The sequence below is a fragment of the Alosa sapidissima genome, chromosome 1 (assembly GCF_018492685.1).
Source record: "Alosa sapidissima isolate fAloSap1 chromosome 1, fAloSap1.pri, whole genome shotgun sequence".
NCBI lineage: Eukaryota > Metazoa > Chordata > Actinopteri > Clupeiformes > Clupeidae > Alosa > Alosa sapidissima.
In genome coordinates, this window is record NC_055957.1 from 2,855,753 (window position 1) to 2,877,081 (window position 21,329).

Genomic DNA, 21,329 nt, shown 5'->3' on the forward strand with positions numbered 1-21,329 from the left:
TTGTACTAATGTCTACATGTTCATGTGTGTGTGTGTATGTGGCTTTTTACTAATGTCTGCATGTTCATGTGTGTGTGTGTGTGGCTTTGTATTAATGTCTGCATGTTCATGTGTGTGTGTGTATGTAGCTTTTTACTAATGCCTGCATGTTCGTGTGTGTGTGACTTTGTACTAATGTCTGCATGTTTGTGTACTAATGTCTGCATGTTCATGTGTGTGTGTGTGTGGCTTTGTACTAATGTCTGCATGTTCATGTGTGTGTGTGTGTGGCTTTGTATTAATATCTGCATGTTTGTGTGTTTCTTGATTGTATTTGATTCTATCAACTTTCATATGTACTGTAAAATTCCATTAAAAACAACAAAACAAAAAAACCCTTAATTTCCATGACCTACAGTACTATACAGTAATCAATAGTATTGACCAAAGATTTCAGACCAGCGTTTGAGACTTTTTTTAAGAGTGGGAAATGAATAAATGGGCTTTGAAAAAACAGGTAGGGATAACCAACCACTCTAGCAGTAATGGAAAAAAAATCATAACCCAACAACTTGATAAGAATTCCCAGATTTTCCATGTCTGGAATAGATTTTATTAGAATGCCTGTTAGTAAAGTGGTGTGTGTGTGTGTGTGTGTGTGTGTGTGTGTGTGTGTGTGTGTGTGTGTGTGTGTGTGTGTGTGTATATATGTGTGTGTGTGTGTGTGTGTGTGTGTGTAGGTTTACCATCCTGGCTCTGGTGTGTGTGGTGGTGTGTGCAGGGCTGCACTCAGATGGGCGTGTCAGGGGCGGGGCCTCCATGGTATATCTGAGGCGTTTCATTGGCTGCGCCGTGAGGGAGTTCAGCTTCCTGGCCAAGAAGCCGGGATGTAGTGGCCTGCACATCACCACTGACGCCTGCTGGGGGCGCTGTGAGACCTGGGAGGTGAGGCGCGCATGCACACACACACACACATGCACATACACACACACATGCAGTACACGTAGAACCAGTCACACACAGACACACACACACACATGCAGTACACATAGACCCAGTCACACACACACACACACATATGCTGTATACATAGCCGCGCTGAATAAAAGTGTCAGCTAAAATGTATAAATAAATAGTTAGGTTATTACACACTGACATGTGAATGCTAAATGCTATATGTTATTACACACTGACATGTGAATGCTAAATGCTATATGTTATTACACAATGACATGTAAATGCTAAATGCTATATGTTATTACACAATGACATGTAAATGCTAAATGCTATATGTTATTACACACTGACATACAAATGCTAAATGCTATATGTTACTACACTCTGACATGTAGTCAAGTCAAGTCAAGATTATTTATATAGCGCATTTCATACACAGAGGTCATTCAATGTGCTTCACATAAACAAAAGCAAGCAGGGTCATTCCACGTCAATTCAACCAGGGCCCACGCACTTAGGTCTCAAAAAATTCTGAAAAAATGTGTAAAATACAAATTTTGAGTTGAGTACAGTTGAGTACAAATATGTCTTCTGAAGGCTTAAACAGAGCCCAGCCAAAAACTCCAATAAAATTTGTATCAACTTTGAGGGACAGCTATGACCATGCAGGATCATCCAGACCAAACGTGACTATTTTGCTACATACTATTCCTATTTATGTACCAGCATGCAAAATGTGAGCCTCCTACATGGTTTAGTTCTTGCGCTGTGGGCTTGTTAACTTTGACAAAAAAAAAGAGGCCGAACAAAATCGACAACCCCTCTCCCCCTGTAAAACTGGCTGTATCTTGGAAAGTATTGATCTTACATAAGAGTAATTTTACAGTGTGTCTCCTGGGTAACATAGGTACACCTGGTAATTTTTTCAGAATTTTTTGAGACCTAAGTGTGTGGGCCCTGGTTGAACCGACGTGGAATGACCCAGCAGTAATACAAGACACAAGCACAAAAGGGCAAATGCTAAATGTAGCCCAGTGTTATAATATAAATCCATACTATACCATACCCTCTAACCTGGATCAGAAGACTGAAGGCTGAAACTGACCTGTGAGTTACCAGGGAGATTCTCCAAACACCAGCATGTAGTATTATGGGATGTGAGGTCTGCTGACCACTGGAGCTGTTTGAGTTCAGCTGAGTATCTGTGTCATGTATTATTATGGGATGTGAGGTCTGCTGACCACTGGAGCTGTTTGAATTCAGCTGATCAACTGTGTCATGTAGTATTATGGGATGTGAGGTCTGCTGACCACTGGAGCTGTTTGAGTTCAGCTGAGTATCTGTGTCATGTAGTATTATGGGATGTGAGGTCTGCTGACCACTGGAGCTGTTTGAGTTCAGCTGATCAACTGTGTCATGTAGTATTATGGGATGTGAGGTCTGCTGACCACTGGAGCTGTTTGAGTTCAGCTGAGTATCTGTGTCATGTAGTATTATGGGATGTGAGGTCTGCTGACCACTGGAGCTGTTTGAGTTCAGCTGATCAACTGTGTTGTTCTTTCCTGGTCCAGGTGCAGGATGTTGTTTTCAGCTGTTTCCTGTGCTCACCTGTGTCTCCATAGAAACCGGTGCTGGAGCCGCCCTACGTGGAGTCGTACCAGCGTGTGTGCACGTACAACGAGACGCGTCTGGTGACGGTGCGCCTGCCCAACTGCTCCGCCCACGTCGACCCCACCTACACCTACCCCATCGCCCTGCGCTGCGACTGCGCTGTGTGTCTGACCAGCACCACCGAGTGTATCACGTCTGTCTGACCACACACACACACACACACACACACACACACGCGCACACACACACACACACACACACACACACACACACACACACACGCACACACACACACACACACACACACACACACACACGCGCACACACACACACACACACACACACACACACACACACACACACACTAACACATACACACACACACACACATACACACACACACACACACACACACACGCGCGCGCACACACACACACACACACACACACACACACACACACACACACACACTTAGTACTCAATGTCATTCTCATCGTCTACAAATTCTTTCCTTCTTTCCTTCTGTTTACGCTGATCATGAACCACTATTAAATCCCCAATAAATCCCACAACATGGAGCTGATATCTGAGTCTTCTGTGCTGCTCACACTTCATGACTACTCTGGGTTTACACACAGCAGACCAGTGGAGGAGTGGCCACAGCCCTAACAGGAGACCACATGAGAATATAAAGGGAATAGAAGAGTCCCCATAGCCCTAACAGGAGAGCACATTAGAATATAAATGGAATAATAGAATAATACTCAACTGCACCTGTGACAAACCTGCCTGAACACGTTCCCTAACTCTAGCACTAGGTGAACAGGAGAGCACATTAAGAAGAGAAATGAAGGGAATTATCCCTCTATGGCATGACATTTATTTTTTATTATTTTACCCCACCTTCAGTAGGTAGAGTATGTTGGTAGGGTATGTTGCTGATCGGATCATAAACGGCCACAGCAACGAAGAGGAATGACCGAAGAATTTGTAGTTTTTTGTGGGTTCCCACATCAAGGGCTTGCGGTTTGGATCATAGACGTGCAGCACAGCAATGAAGAAGAAGAATTGAACATGTGCTGGTATTTGTGGCGCATCAAGGGCCTGCGATTTGTCTGGTTACGGAGCTGTTGGATCATAAAGAGCCATGACCAAAGAATTTGTCGATATTTGTCAAGTCAAAGTCAAAGTCAAAGTCAGCTTTATTGTCAATTTCTTCACATGTTCCAGACATACAAAGAGATCGAAATTACGTTTCTCACTATCCCACGGTGAAGACAAGACATATTTTACCAATTTAAAGTCCACAGACAAACATAACATTCAAGTAAACAAAAAAGTAAGTAAATAAGAGGGCACATATAATAATGAAAAAAATAAGAGCAGCAAAATTTGGTTGAAATTGTGCATAGACAGTCAATAAAATACTAGTGCAAAGTCAGGCCAATAAAAGGCTTGGGTAGTTCTGTTTGACCTAAGTAAGAAAGAAAGTGACATAGTGGTGCAAGTTATGTAAGAGCAGCAGAAGTGTTGTGTTTTCAGGACAACAACAACAAGTTGTAAAGTGTACAAGTGTGCAAGTGTGCAAGTGGAGTAGTGCACGCGGCCATTGTGGGTCCAATGTCCAGGATGTTATGTAGCTGAGGGTGGAGGGGGGAGAGGAGGGAGAGAGTTCAGCATCCTTACAGCTTGGTGTATGAAGCTGTTGGTGAGTCTGGTAGTGCGGGAGCGCAGGCTTCTGTACCTCTTCCCAGAGGGCAGTAGATCGAACAGATTGTGAGCAGGGTGACTTGCATCACTCACAATTTTGGTCGCCTTGCGGGTGAGGTGGGTGGTGTAAATGTCCTTCAGGGAGGGGAGTGAAGCACCAATAATCCTTCCAGCTGTGTTCACTATGCGCTGCAGGGCTTTCCTGTTGTATTCAGTGCAGCTTCCGCCCCACACAGCGATACAGCTGGAGAGGATGCTCTCAATGGTGCCTCGGTAGAATGTGGTCATGATGGCTGGTGGAGCACTTGCTCGCCTGAGTTTCCGCAGGAAGTACAGGCGGCGCTGAGCTCTCTTCGCCAGTGATGCAGTGTTGGTGGTCCAGGAGAGGTCTTCGCTGATGTGCACCCCCAGGAATTTGGTGCTGCTCGCTCTCTCCACCACAGCACCGTCGATGGTCAGTGGCAGGTGTTGGGTGTGACAGGGTGTGACATTTGTTTAAGATAAGCCATTAATAGACAGGGGCTACAATATCCAGGCCCTACTTGTCTACAGTGTCTACCGGTACTTGTCTACAATGTACCCAAGTAGCCTAACTGCACCTAAGCAACATAACATATTGTTATATTATGGTGCGGCCCATGCACAGCGATGGAGAGAGAAGACGAGAGAGGCTCGAGTGTTTAGAACTGAGATGTGCAAGTAAGTAAGTATAAGTATACTCTTTTGATCCCGTGAGGGAAATTTGGTCTCTGCATTTGTCCCAATCCGTGAATTAGTGAAACACACTCAGCACACAGTGAAGTGAAGCACACACTAATCCCGGCGCAGTGAGCTGCCTGCTACAACAGCGGCGCTCGGGGAGCAGTGAGAGGTTAGGTGCCTTGCTCAAGGGCACTTCAGCCATGCCTACTGGTCGGGGTTTGAACCGGCAACCCTCCGGTTACAAGTCCGGAGTGCTAACCAGTAGGCCACGGCTGCCATAAAATAGATACACAGAAGGCCTACACAACGCCGACAGGGTGAAAATGGGTAGCCTAACTTTTCGGAGTGGGTAGTCTAACAACTTACTATTATGCATAGTATGCATTCAGTTTTATGAATAGGCCTAGTATAATTAAAGGCATTTAACATTAATCAAAATCATAACTTCTTTTTTTTTTGGGGGGGGGGGGGGGGGGTAATGAATGTCCCGGATTTTCACAAATCAAATGTGGCAACCCTAGATGCCAGGATACCACTGTTAAGCCTTCTGGAGGTGCTGTGGGCCCAATTCAATAAAACACTGCCAGCCTGTGTGACCAAGTTATATCACTGTTATGGTTAATAACTAATGTAAATAATGGTTAGTTATGGTTAGTAACTAATGTAAACAAGAGTTTCTGAACTTTACTTTATGAGTGCACTGAAATCAAGAACGTATGACTCAAATGTGCCAAAACCTTTGGAAAAACACACACAAAAAAGTGACCTGATGTAAGCTGTGTGTGGATGTGTAAAACTAGCACTCACATTTTTTTTTTTAATTTGGTAATGCTGGTTAATATCATAACAAACCTTTTTGCATCTAATCCTCAACACTGAAGACCAGTTTGGCCACTTCTGTGTCACTGGCAAGTTACTGCTAGTGTAACAGAGGTTAACTGAGCTAGCATGCTAGTTGCGCGTGTAAATCCTCACACCCCGAACCTTAAGAACGCTTCTAACTGCTGAGTTGGAAGCCTGGGCTTTTAGCTTGGTGGTTAAAGCGTTCGACTCCCATGCCGGTGTGTGTTGAGGTGGCGGGTTCGAGGGCCGTGAGCGGACGAACCGACCTCTGTTACACTATCATTGCCCAGTCACTCAAAAACTTGGTTCAAACAGAATGTTATTGTCCAACAGCTTCAAAAACCAGAGAGCAGACCAGAGCTGTTTGCAGAGTAAATATGGTTTATTGTGCAGAAATCATATGATTACATTTAGCAGGTCATAATGCAGAGTGATCACCCACCCAGTAAACTACACACTGTCTACAGATCAATGGAGATATGGCAACTTGGAGACCCTTACTGAGAACCCTCTATCACGATGCAGAGTGATCACCCTAAACCTAATGCAGAGTGATCACCCTAAACCTAACCCTAGACTCCCCAATGTCTACATGCGAGCAAAGATTAATGGAACACAACTTTAAAAAATACAGACATGACAGAAAAGTATGACTTATTCTGTAGATATTCCTCTCTAGATATCCAACACACTCTCCAGAGTGCAAATCACACAAGAATCACACAATGAGGTTATTCAAACGATTCAACAAAGACCATCTTTAATGTCAATTCCTAATCCTTCTTCAAAATTCCATGTATACTTATTGCCAAATAATAACTTCTAGAGTAGACATTCCATACAGATGAACTCTTCTAGAGTAGACATTCCATACAGATGACATTCCATACAGATGAACTCTTCTAGAGTAGACATTCCATACAGATGAACTCTTCTAGAGTAGACATTCCATATAGATGAACTCTTCTCATGATGGTACGTAAAAGCACAATAATCAATGTAATCAAGCAAAAAAAGAAACTAAAACAAAACCTTTATTCAAATCAAAAACCCAATATCAATATCAATCGCTTGTTGCCTCAAAAACGTCCAAACTGACAGTCAGTGTAATAAAACAAGCACTGAAATAAAGCACCACTGCTGGTGGAAATACACATGAGTGCTATTGCTATTGGTGCTATTGCAGATGGCCTGCTGGTGGAAATACACATGAGTGCTATTGCTATTGGTGCTATTGCTATTGGTGCTATTGCTATCGGTGCTATTGCTATTGGTGCTATTGCTATCGGTGCTATTGCTATTGGTGCTATTGCTATTGGTGCTATTGCTATTGGTGCTATTGCTATCGGTGCTATTGCTATTGGTGCTATTGCAGATGGCCTGCTGGTGGAAATACACATGAGTGCTATTGCTATTGGTGCTATTGCTATCGGTGCTATTGCTATTGGTGCTATTGCTATCGGTGCTATTGCTATCGGTGCTATTGCTATTGGTGCTATTGCAGATGGCCATGGTGTACAAGGGAAGGCGAGTAAGGAAACCCATTGAAGGTTGAAAACCAAACTGAAATGATAAATGACTGAGTACTGTACAATAGTCACTATAATGATTATATATAACGTGTATAAATACAGAATAATTGGATCCACACCATGTCGATGAGGTTCACTAAACACTTCCAGCCAAGATGAAATAATCTCATAATCTATCTGTCTGGTCATAATGATGCTCTTGATTTACATTGATTGATTGATACTTTTGTTCATGATTTGTTCATGTACTGCTTTGCTTTCTGGGTTTTACTATAATCCACTTTACGTTTGATCTCCTTCAGTTTCTTGACCCTCTCTGTGTCCTTCATCTTCTCAATCAGGAGGTCCAAGCTGTCAAGAGTGGATGCTGAAATGGCATTCAGGGCGATCTTATCCAGTTCGACAATATGCTGGTACGCCTCTTCCAGCAACTGTGACTGCTTTGCTGTCAGCTCTTCAATATCTTTTTTAACCTGTGACAAAAGACTCATCTCCTTCTTTGCTTGTGTTGTAGCATTCTCATACTTCTTTTTAATATCATCCAAGGTCTTCTGAACCTTCTTTGTTTTGGACACATACTTATACTGATCTTTCACATGTTTCGTTACATGACACTTTCCTCTACATGAAACACAGTGATCGTTTCTTATGACTTCACACGATGCAGGACAACTGGCGTGTGTGCATCCGGGATAGTGACAGTTCTCTTCACAGGCAGTACAGCGCATAACTCCTTCATAAAACCTATCCCACCAATCCCACCACCACCCACGTAGGTTGACAGATCCTAAAACATTGTAGGGCTCGTCAACTTCTATGGTGAAGTTCTTGTTCTTCTCCATGTCTTTTTCATGATTCTTCAAACCCGTCTGGATCTGTTCCATTTCTCTCTTTACTAGTTCAGACTGCTCGATTCTCTCTCGCAGGCTTTGGACGCAGGCAGTCATCCCGGTACGTTCCACCAGAACATTCACAGTGTTTCACACTTTTTGAGATTGTTTCTTTTCCAGAAATGTTGTGAATTTTTTCATTCCTCTCACTGACATTTCAAACGCTGTTTTCAGGACTTCTGTGTCCTCTGTGTCCTCTGAGTCCTCTGTGTGTCGGTTTTCTTTCTGGCAGTTATTAAACAGGAAGTGAACAGGCTGATTCTTCTCATTTTTGGCACATTTAATGTTTGCAGTTTCAAGAACATTCAGGGCATTTGTAGGTGTCCTTCCATCTGAGTGTGTGATGAGAGCTATGATGTTTTCCTCCATGTCATTTCCAAACAGAGACATGACAGAATCAAAGATGTACATCAGTCGATCACTCACTCTATTTTCTGATGCTTTCAGCACCAGAGCCACTGCATCCATTTCTTTAACTCCATCTTCTGATCTAAACCAGTCATATAGTCTCTGACTGATGATGTCATCTGTTCCTGTCCCTTTGGTGTCTCCAAACCCAGGTGTGTCGATGATGGTCAGAGAGTAAGGCAGAGTTTTGCCTTCAAATCCAAAGATCTTGTACACAATCACATCTGATGTCTGACTTTCTGCTTGAGCTTTCTTCTCCTCCTCTACGATCTCAAACCAGATGTCATCCTCCCACTCCACTCCCATGGCGTAGTTGAGCAGACTGTTCATAATAGTGGATTTCCCCGTTCCTGTTTCACCCACAAATAAGATTGTCTTATTTAATTTCTTATTTCAATCTCCCTTTTCTTTGGTTTCAGTTGGTAGACAGCAGGACGTCCTGAAGAGATCAGAACACTTTTGGAGATGAGGTCCTTGTACTTGGGAGAAATGTTACTCCTGAAAAGCAAAAGTACAAATTTGCCAATTCATATTTATGCTTTCATTGCTTGAACTTTGAAACCTTTCTATTTACAGTAAAAAGTACATGACATAACATCTGAGCTGATGTGTATCTAGCTTGGATTGTGGTTGTGTTTGTGGTGTGAATGTGCTTACTGTGCCTATCATGTTTATGATCAGAGGACATTATGTATTACATTGTCTGCTGCAGATGTGATGTAATGGACCATCTGTAAGGCCCGTCTTTTGCTCAAACCTTTTGCATTTCTAAAGAATGCCTTTTGCATTCAATTTACATGTGTGGATACCTGTGTTTGATCTGTATTGTCTTAGCTGGCCATGGCCAAAGATCCCCAACACCCGCTCATGCATAAAGTGACCATTTGCTCCTTGTTCTGACCCCTTTACTGAGAGGTAACTACTTGAGGGCCTACTTAATGTCTTATAGTGAGATAGGCCAACCTCATTATCATACAGTATTGCTCTGTAAATATGTGTTGTGAATAATACATTCATGTTTGGTCTTGAATTAATACTTGGTTTCGTTACAACTTAATGTATCTGTGCATAGTTGTAGATTAAGAATTAAACTGTAGCATAAAGTTATGATATCCACCTGGGCCACACCCATCCACCTCAGACAACAAAGGCTCTGATGAGTCAGGGGTGGCCCAAGTGAATGATAAAAGTGGAGGCTCTTCTCTTCCATCTTCTCTTCTTTTCCATCTTGGACCTCTTCTCTGGGTCTCTCTCTTTTTTCCCCTCTCTCTCCCTCTCCCTCTCTCTTTCTCTCTATCCCTCTCTTTTTCTCTCTCCCCCTTTCTCTATCTCTGGGTTTGTATTGTTTTATCTGGTGTATCTGTTATCTCTAACTTGTCAAGTTTATCTCTGTGAATTGGTTGTTTTCTTTTGTTACCATTTGCTACTTTGTTACAGTAGACCATGTGAGTTTACTTGTAGCCTACATTCAACTGAAGTAATATTGGTTACATTTACCTTTAAAAGGCTTCATGCCCATTAAATTGTTAATTTGCCTACCAATCGTATATCTTCAATTCTCGTAGTGGGCCATGCCATTCTCCTCCATAGCTGATAAACTAGTTACTTGGTAATTGATTGGTGATACAAATTATTAATCAAATGGAGTCAGATTAACGAGTATGTAATAATATCATTGCCATTTAACTCTTCACCCTATTTGTCCACACAAGCTCTTTCAAGTGAGGATATAGCTCGACGTCTCAATGTTCTGACGCTATATATAATTTCTTGCGTCTTACACATCCAAACTGTTACAATTTGGCTGATGTACACTAGTGGCACATATGTGTAAGAAGCACCTGTGTCATGACTCGGAGCCACAATGCACCTCAAGGCCAACAGGTGGCTCATGCTCTCACATTACGTCAACGATGCAATCAACACTTCCGGGTCAAGCTCTTCAGCACAATAAAAGGCCAAGGCGCGGTTGCAACAGCGCTCGGTCATGAACTCACATGCTCTCAAGGATCACTGTCACTTGGATTTGAAACGCTGGACTTACTTTGCGAGAAGGACTGTCTTGACCTACCCTGGACTCTTGGATCTCTGGTTTGTGAACTTTGGCTTGCTTACTCTTGTAGTAGGGGGGCCTATGTGTCTAATTTGGGGGCCTGTGGGATTCACATGTGAATTGTTGGAGAGTATTATATCTTTGTTCTAGGGGTTCTTAAGAGTAAAAAAAAAACATGTCTCATTTTTTTGAAGGTTTTGAAGGACCCAAATCAAAGGTCAAATTCAGAAAAGGTCAAATATGGTGTTTTGTCCATAAACCTCACATTGCTGGTATTATAGCATAGGGTTTGGTGCCTACATGGTGTGCAAAAGTGGGCCACATAAACAATACAACATTATAAAACATTTTTAGGCTGATGATTGATCTCCTTAACAAGAAATTGTGCCTAAAATTCTCGAAATTGTCCGCTAAAAAAATAATATCAATACAATCAATTCATGCCTATTAGTGTGCTTGAGTGTAGGCCTAGGCTCTGTCAGTTCTTGTCTACACCCATTCAGAGCACAAAGTGCAGAGATCTCTGTTAAATCAAGTTTAATAGACTTTTACATAGTACCAGCTGAAGTCTGTAAGGCCTTCCGTGGCTGATGTAAGTGTGATGAAAAGAAAGGGTAAATGATCAGATAGACAGACAGGTGTGTGTGTGTGTGTGTGTGTGTAAGAGAGAGAAGGAGAAAGAGAGACACTACCAGCATGGATGGATTATGAACTTTCAGGCCCCTGGGCCCAGATATACTAAGGGCCACCAACTAATTGTTGCGGGGGACATTTTTAAAAATTTATTTGATGTGATTTCCTATATTCTGGTGAATTTTGGGGATGGCCAATACTTTAACTCAATCACATTCATAGCCTATATGTTGATATGATGTGTTGATATTGAGGCAATGATTCCATGCAATGGCTTGGGCCCCCTGACTCCTTGTCTCCCCTGGGATAATCCATCCCTGACTACCATTGACAGTTGGCTGATAGCTGGCAGTGATAGAATTTAGAATATCGAATAACCTGAAGCACATAGTGCTTTGTTCTTCATGGTTGGTGATATTAGTGACCTTCTAGCCTTCTACATTTGAGCAAGCACATTTTCATGTGTGGCACAGTCTAGTTAGGTTATATTCTGAGGTGTGTCTTTCTGTTAGTCAGGTGATGGCACACATATTCTAAAAGAAACTGATTTTGGGCTATGTATCCAGTGGCAGATATGTGTGGACTGGTGAATGAACCATCACTAGAGACATATGCCAAATTTCTAGTTTTTGTCCATGAGAGAGTATAGAGATGGGGATCACAGATCAGCCAAAGATTACATTGTTACAGTGCAGTTATCTTACAAGAGAACAAAGCAGTTTGGCACAGGAACTGCTACAAATCCACCTGTAACAGTGAGCATCTGCAGCATGCTAAGATTCGCTACTAGAAATCATGTGAAGCAGGCAGGACTCAGTGTCTTCAGAAAAGACGTGGTAGACCATCTTCTGAACCTGCAGCAACACCTGCAACTGCATCAAGTCCATCTAGAGGGACTTTGTACACTTGTTCAGCAGCAGCTGCTTCCAGCATAGATAAGTGCTTCTTCTGTCAGAAGCAGACAAAAGAGCGTCTTCATGAAGTGTCCTCTTTCAATGCAGACAACCAACCAAGAACTATAAGTAATATTTTGAAGTCAATGACTTTTAACAGGTAACCAGTGTAAAGATGCTAGGATGGGGAAAATATGTTCATATTTTTTGTGTGTGTGAGCAGCTGCATTTTGAATAAACTGTTAGCTCTTTAGACAGGTATTATTACAGCCAGCGTATAGAGCATTGCAATAGCATTGCAATAGTCTATCCTTGAGATGACAAAACTTTCATTTCTTGGCATCTGGTAAGGAGAAGGACTTCCTTATCTTTGAAATGTTCCTTAAATAGTAAAATTAAGTTTTGGTGATCTGTTTTATGTGATTACTTAGTGCTAGGTCCTGGTCAATTATAACTCCCAGGTTTTTAACACTTGTGGATGAGGTCAGTGGAAGATCACTATATGTAGCCTGTGATGTGGATAGGATATCCCTCATCTTTTTGAACCTAAAATCATGACTTCTGTTTTATCTGAGTTCAAAAGCAGGAAATTATTCGTCATCCATGTCTTTATAGCTCTTATACATGTGTCAAGTTTGGCTAACGGGGTTAATTCATCAGGTTTTATGGAGAGGTATAGTTATGTATCATCTGCTAAACAACAGGGGCCCCAGTACTGAGCCTTGAGGCACTCCATATTTTACCATAATCTGGGTAGATGGTGTATTATGGACCTGTACAAATTGTTGACGGTTAGGAAGGTATGATCTAAACCAAGCGAGTGCTGAGTCTTTGATGCCTATCAAATTTTCAAGCCTAAGTAGTATGTCATGGTCTATGCTGTCAAAGGCAGCGCTGAGGTCCAGGAGGACCAGTATCGATACAAGGCTAGGTTTTTTGAGGGAGAGCTTAATAACAGATGTCTTAAACGACTGCGGTACATGCCCTGACAGAATTATTTATAATCTAGAGCAAAACATTATCCAGGAAGGGGAGACCAGTCTTAAGAAGGTGAGTACAAATAGGGTTTAGTAGACTAGTTGTGGAGGTGACATTGTGGAGGTGAGATCTAATATGCTGTGTATATGTAAATGAATTAAATGTTGTTTGAGGTCTCATCTGTGATTCAGTGATTTTGAGCAATGGAGTTTGTGTATTTGGTGATTGGTTATTAATCTTATCTCTAATTGTTTGACATACAATCATAATACTGACATACAATCATACTGTTGAAAATAATAAAATAACTGTTTTGTAAACTTTATTCAACATAGCCAGTGATTTAGGCAATATTTATGGTGTTAATTATAGTGAAATATACAATTTCACAAAAATAGAGTTAAAACAGGTAAAAAAAATGGAGACATAATTTTTCTCCATGTTCAATGACCTCTAAAGACAGTCCAACCACTCTCCAAAAATTAACATTTCAATCCCACAGAAACCACATAGGCCCCCTGACTATTGACTCTGTTTATGGATTTCCTCTGATTGCCTTGTGACTTTTTGTAAGAAGTTAAAAGACTGCTGTGACCGCCTCTTGTGGATCTTCTGAGTGTTTAGTTTTCACCAAGTTATTTGTTTCAACGAGATGTGACCTACTCCTGCATTTGCCCTTTTGTGTTTGGAGTTACCTTCTGTTTAATAAAACATCCTCATTGTTTCTACTCTACAACTGCGTTATACTAGTTTTCTCAGTCCTGATAACCTGATTACATTACACTGATATAAAATGTATTAATACATTTTTCTCCAATCTTTTTTTTAAATATATCAGATACTTTAGCACCCTGTATAATGTCCTTCTCCATATTCTGTTGGTTCCACCCATAGACTGTATAATCCTACAGCAGTGCTTCCCAAACTGTTTTCTCAAGCAGTACACTATTTACTATGAAAATATCTCACGGCCTTCCACTATAATATAAAACATACACAAGTCAGAAAATAACTTTATTTTATGATATATTTTACTGATGTTTATTAATGCCAAAAACCTCTATTTGTGAACTAGGGCTGGGTGACATGTCTAAAAAATAATATCTCAATATGTTTACTCTATTTCACGATACACACAATTTGAAATTACCTCTAAAGGACTGAATTGTCACTGTCACCCTGTGATGTTTTAAATCGGACCAGTATTATTAGGTTCGTCTGGGAATCAAACCCGGGTCTCCTGCATAGCAGGCGGGAGCTCAACCTCAGTGGCACAAGGTGGTGTGCTTAGACTTTAGAAAGGCTCAAAAGGCTTTACTTCAGTGGTCCCCAAACTACGGCCCGCCATATAATTTAGAGTGGCCCCCCAAAACATGTCCGTGGTGTATAGCAGTGGTCCCCAAACTTTTTCTTCCGAGGGCCAGCTCACTATTCCTGGCTGTAAGAGAGGGCCTCCCTAGCAGGGAGTCCCAAAAGTATTTCATTCAAAATGTGTGAACTCTGAACTCTGTGTCTTTGCATACACAGCTCAAGTTGTAAACAAGCAATATCCTACAAATAATTTAAAGTTCTCAAACTATGAGAGTTTTATGAAGTGCTGGCAAAAACCAGGGATGGATTACTGCACGGGCCTACCGGGCCCAAGGGGTCAGGGGGCCCTGAAGCCCAAGCCTTTACATGGAATCATTGCCTCAATATCAACAAATCAGGATGTAGGCTATGAATCTGTTTGAATTTAGTATTGGCCATCCCCAAAATGCACCAGAATACAGGAAATCACATCAAACAAATTAAAAAAATTCTGGGGGAGGACCCCCAAACCCCCCCTCCCACATGTACGACAATTAGTGGGGGGCCCTTAATACATCTGGGCCCAGGGGCCCAAAAGTTCATAATCCGCCCATGGCAAAAACATCTGAAATCACCTGATGAGAACTTTCTGAACTCTATGAACATTTAAACAAGTGAATAAAAAATAGAAATAAGTATCCCAGAAAGTCCCAGAAATATGACTTGAATAGAAGTTCTACACTACAAATTCAGTTCTGTATAAGGGTACTTTTGTGTCAGTCAGTCAGTCAGTCCCTCCCACCCCTTGGTTTCCCCTTGTTTGGCTTTGTTTTGTTTGTAATTATGCTAATTGTCCTTTTATCTCTGTACAATAAACTCATTTTCAGTTACAGCTTATGTTTCCACTCTTTGGTTGTGTAATGACGTAATGAAACAGACAGCATTTTGGTTTATCTGTACATGGTGCAGTAAATGGAAGTTCTTGGTAGCGCGTGCAATGTCTACTAAAAACAATATATCCTATTTATGTAATACAACTAGACACCTCTGATTGCTGTTTACAGTTAAACTGCGATGATGTGAACACCAGCCAGCGGAGGGCACTTATATATAGTCTAGGCTACCATGCACTCGTAGGTTATTTCCCCACAAACCTAGCAGCTGCTTGGACAAATCCACTTGAGGGGGCAGGGGGGCGCACACTGAACCTGTCATGAAGAGGCCAAAATGATTGACCTGTCACCCCCCAAGCCAAATGGATGCAACTGCCTAGGCCTACTGTACATGGGCCGCAAATAGGCTAAATAACTTCAATAAAATAAAAGATAAATAAATAAATAAAAATCTCGGAGGTCACCGGCCCACATGTGGACCGGCCCACCGAGCATTTTTGGACCATAGGCCCACATGTGGACCGGCCCACCGGGCATGTTTGGACCATAGGCATGATGGACTTTTGTTCATTCATGGCTTCATAAAATATCAACATCCCATGTTGCTTTTAGAGTATTCGACCATTGGCCCAAGTAATGTGAAATAAATCTAAAAAAAATAAGTAAAAGTAGAACTGCACATATCAGGAAGCTGGTCTGAGGGCAGATCTGGCGCTGTGCTCATCTCAGACTCACAGCGTTGACCATTTTTATCAAAAAATATTTTGAAAACTATCAATGATATTATCTTAATATTCTGGCAAGTTTAAAATATGATGGTCGAAAGTGGGCCAGAGGTGGTGATCCGATATCTGGATATCTGATCTCACTATGGGTTTGTGTTCACAATTTGGTCCCCCTCACTTTCAAAATATCTCCTGCCCCCCTGAATCATTGAGTCTCGAGATAAACATCCATTTTGTAATTTTTGGTTAGGCAGTTGTGATTTTTGGTTAGACGCTCCGGACACCAACTGGATTTACCAAGGAACGACACAAGTGCGACTGCCCAGGGGCAGTGGTTCAAATGACCAAACTTTGCATCCTTGTTTGCGATTGAGAGTTCGAGCTACCCTTTCTAGAAACACCAAATCCAAAAACGACAGAGTTTCTAGAAATGAGCCCCTGGCCGACAGATTTACATAGGAAAAAACTGTGTGGCGCTGCAGAGACATCCGCTGCCCCACGTAAAATGTAATGTTACTGTACAGCAATTGCAGTGGAGGTGAGCAAAGAGAGCTCTACAAGCAAGGGGAAGCTCTTTAACATTTTGTTTACAACTTAGAAACATTAAAGGAATACATACCAGGGCTGCCAACTTTTCAAAAAACCTTGGAGTGAGATTTGGTGGGGCCAACCAAAATTTTGCTGCAGAAATTTTTGTTTGGCTCGTTCAGCATTATACCGTACAGTAAAAAAAAAGTACATTGGTTCTCAGGTGTAGGGACCAGGGTCCCAGAGTTAAATTAACATTGGTATCAAAGGGATCTAGCCTAATGCTAGGACCATGGGCGATGGAGGCATTCTGAAAGTGGGTGGGGCATTTCAGTGGGGGGTATGGGGGTCCTCCCCCAGAATTATTTTTTTGGACTAGATGCAATTTCCTGAATTCTGGTACATTTTACCAGGTTATTTAGATACTTCTATATAACAAAATAAAGCTAGCCTACGAAATTAATAAAAAGTAAATCATGCATAATTTAAAAATAACTCAATATATAGGCTACTTGGCTACGCAATAAGGTTTCCATTACAGCACTGCGGACGTTCAATGAACGCATGAAAGCGGATAAAGTAAATTAAATATCAAACTAAAGCGAAAATGTCATGCTTTTGAAGGCCTACCATTGTGCAGTCTAGCTGTGGTTAGTGACGTGATGCTGTTAATGGGGAGTTTTACATAAACCTATAGGTTATTATTTATTTGGCGTACAAACAGCACTGGTATTTCGCACGGCAATAGTGGGGGGGTCCAAACTAACAATTTTAAAAAGTGGGTGGGTGTTTTGTAAGAATTTAAGAAATGTTTGTATATTTTAACTTTTAAATGCATCAATCTGGTGCACTTTTAAAAATAAATTCAGAGGTCAGACTTGCTTATTTTTATGGAAATATTTGTGCTGTAGGGCCTAGCCTAAGCTATTTTGCACTTCAGAATTATACGTAACCATGCATACACAGGTGGAATAGTTATGGTGATATTGCAATAAGTTCACAACCACAAAAACATATGGTCCATTTCACAGTTCAGAAATGTTCAGCACTCCATGAAATTATGCAGAAGTGGTCACCTGTGTTTTTCAGCTAGTTCATTTAAGATAATATATTGGTCATTGTAATGGCCATAGCCTACAGGCTACTCCTTTTTCAGGATGTACCCATATCTGCATGATGTGAATGTTTGCATATGGCTTATGTCAGGCTTTATATCAATATTTGTGTCTCCTTATTTGATTTTCTTTATATTTTTGCATTAATGTCACTAGAAAGCATGGCAATATAAATATATTCATTTATCTGTGTAAGTGGGATTGGCTGGAACCTGACAATATAAGAACCATGATAGTGGGATAATCTACTGAGCAATTTACAAAAATGTATGTAGGCCTACTGACAAATAGTTTACATTAGAATACATTATAATTTCGGCCCAATGAGGCTATGTAGAAATGTGTTGCAATTTCAAAAACAGAGGCATGCTTTATATCCTCGTATTCGGTACAGTTTGCTGTTTATTGTGATATTAGGTTTGCCACATGTTGTGTGAAGGGTTAGTGAGATACTACAACCGAGAGTAATGGGTGTGCACTGTGTGCAAAATGCAAATATGATTAGCCTAAATTGCACGTCGGTTCAATGATAATTTTCTCGCGAACCATTTATCACAGCAACTTGGCGCTAATATCATTGGAAAGCTTAGATTCCGCTCGTTCACATGATGTGTGATATCATGTATAGGTTTAGTTTAGTTGAACCTAATCTGCCAGGTATTTGACCTACCACGTTGACACTTCAGCGTGAAAAATACTCAAAGCATAGGCCTACCTGAAGCCGGGGGAATGCGCCTGGGATGGCTTTTGAAGTAGCATCGCAAATGAGAGAAAATTTAGAAAATTCCACAGACAGGGGGTGCTCTTGAACCCTCTCACCGTCTCTGAAAGCATAACCGTGGCTCAACAGGTAGATCTATAGGCTAAACTCATTTTTCAGGCATCTGACCGACCGGGTTGACACTTCAGCGTGAGAAATCGTGGGTGTGGCGTGTGAGTGTGTGAAACTAATCAAATGCGTGTGTCTCACGGCCAATGCGTGAGAGTTGGCAGCTATGTGCATCTGTATAGGTTTAGGTTAGCTGTTTAGCTGCACTTTGTAAAAAGAGAATGGAATCCACCGTTCCAGGATTTAATCTATTTCGACGCGCCTCCAGCACCTGACCAGCAGATCCGAAAGCGCGCTAACTTGATGCTTCTGTTGCGGGAATGCAGGTTGCAGCACACCCTCTGTCACGCGCCTGTGTGAGAGGGAGAGGGGAAGAGAAGATGGAAGGTCTTGTAGACTAATCATATCTTAACCTGTTTTATGCAGTTAAAGGAGAATTCCGGTGTGATATTGACCTAAAGTGTATTGAAACATGATACCGAGTGTGAACGTATGTCTCATAGCCCATCTCGGCTTGTCCCCTGCACTCCAAAATCTGGCGCTAGTTAGCCGATGCTACCAACAGCTTTTTCAATAGTGGTGCTTCGGCATCGGGCTAGCCATGCAAATAAATCACTGTTTTACACCCATTTACGAGGCTCAATGTATCTCCACACTTCATTGGTAGACTTCCGAGGGCCCTGACATTTAAAACGAGACATTGAGAACTTTGAAAAAGCTTTGAAAAAGCATTCAGTGAAAATGCATGGATTCCCGTTTCTTCCAGTAGCAGCAACTGGAATCTATGCATTTCCACTGAATTATTTTTGGAATCTGATCCCTTATCATACCTATTCATTCTTACTCGTTGCTCGACTTATCGTGACTAAATTCAAGATGGCTGCAAACGCTAAACTTCGTGAAGATACTGTCTGTATAAATCGTCTTGTAAGTAAACTACCAGTGCTTTTTCAAAGTTCTCAATGTCTCGTTTTAAATGTCAGGGCCCTCGGAAGTCTACCAATGAAGTGTGGAGATACATTGAGCCTCGTAAATGAGTGTAAAACTGTGATTTATTTGCATGGCTAGCCCGATGCCGAAGCACCACTATTGAAAAAGCTGTTGGTAGCATCGGCTAACTAGCGCCAGATTTTGGAGTGCAGGGGACAAGCCGAGATGGGCTATGAGACAAACGTTCACACTCGGTATCATGTTTCAATACACTTTAGGTCAATATCACACCGGAATTCTCCTTTAAGAGAGATTGCAAGAAGGTTTGTGGCACTTAATATTCTGTAGCCCACATTATTAATAACTAAGTGAGAAGTGCTTTGTCAATTTTTGACACGCCCTGCCAGCACCCGCAATGTTTTCCGATCAAGCTTACCTGCACCCGCCCGACCCGTGGGTGTCCGCGGGTAACGGGTTGACTCACTCAACGCTACTACATACGGTTCTTCTGAGATGTAGTTGTAACAGCACAAGGTCCATGCCCCTTGTCTAGCCCGGTGATGCCATTGTGAGTGGCTCTTTGCATTCAGAGGTGAGCCAATCAGTTTACAGAAGTGGCTATATACATTTTAACGGCTTTTAATTTAAAAGCCGACGTCCTAGCTGCACAACGTTGTTGTCCACCTGACTCACCACGGGATTCCTTGTGCGGTATTGGCCAGTGACATTCCTGGACTGCTGTCGGCCGCAGAACATGGGCTTCATAACCGACCTCAGCTGATTGCAGAGCTTGGCGGTAACACAAGGAGCGGCAACATCAAGGCTACTTTGGTCCAAGTTCCGAACGCTGGTGTTTTGTCTGCACCCAAGTTGTGTTGGTCGATCTTACATGTTTGTTGTTTTTGTTTACTATGTTTGCATTCCACACGGGAGAAGAACACTGGACGCTCTCGTCCAACGTTATGTCTGCCAACGTGACCTTGAGCACCCTGTGTGTTAGTGTCAATGGAAACTGGTTTTGAACTGAATGTGTGTTTCTAATTGTGAATGGACATTAATCCGAGGAGTACGCATGGCTAGCTAGTAGCCTGTGACATGCCAACGTGCGAGAAGAGCATTAGGCCTTGCTGTATAAGATACTGTAAGTTGTCTTCCTAGTGTGAGTGCATAATATGCATGAGCCACTAATTCTAATGCACACAATTGTGTGCATTAGAATTAGTGGCTCATCCAGTGATCTCTCCCTCTCTTGCTGGACAGGAGTTGCTGGCCAATTGGGTGGCGGGCTATCTCGTTGGTGGCGTCTCTTCACTTTTCCCTGCTGTGGTGAATCTGAGTATTTGGTGTTGCCATGTTCACGTGGTTAAGCTCCAGTCCTGTTCCTGGCTCTTCCTGTCCTCCATTAGCCATCAGTCTTTTGCAGCACAGTCTGGTGTGTGTGCGTGTATCTGTGCATGTGTGTCCAGGCCTTGTAGGCCATTTGTGTCAGTGCCTTAGTGGCAGAGGTTCTGACTGTCTGGAAAGAACTCACTCCCTGTACGTTTTAATGAATGTAAATAAAGACAGTTTATTTTTGGAACCACGCCTCTGGTTTTCCTGTGACCACGAACCTGTGTTGCCTGGTTGGGCTTCAGGTAACAAGTTATAGTCCAAGTGATTGAATATTCTGAGGGGCCTCAGATGGCGTAGTCAACATCTCACAATAGAGAGCTAACCTACCACTTGCCACATAGTAAAGGTATGTTTATTAAACAGAAGGTGTAGTAAAGGTATGTTTATTAAACAGAAGGGTGAACACCAAGGTTAAGGGTAAACAAAGAAATATGTGAC

General features: G+C 42.0%; 1 protein-coding gene across 1 annotated transcript in view; it reads left to right on the forward strand.

Moving 5' to 3' along the window:
* Positions 1-720: 720 nt before the first annotated feature.
* The window catches only part of ankrd6a (ankyrin repeat domain 6a), a gene marked incomplete at its 3' end in the record, with an annotated part of 55,898 nt that continues 35,289 nt past the window's right edge, over positions 721-21,329 (forward strand). The window contains exon 1 of the mRNA XM_042104233.1: positions 721-924. Coding sequence (XP_041960167.1) covers positions 799-924 — 126 coding nt within the window. The remainder of the gene's footprint in view (positions 925-21,329) is intronic.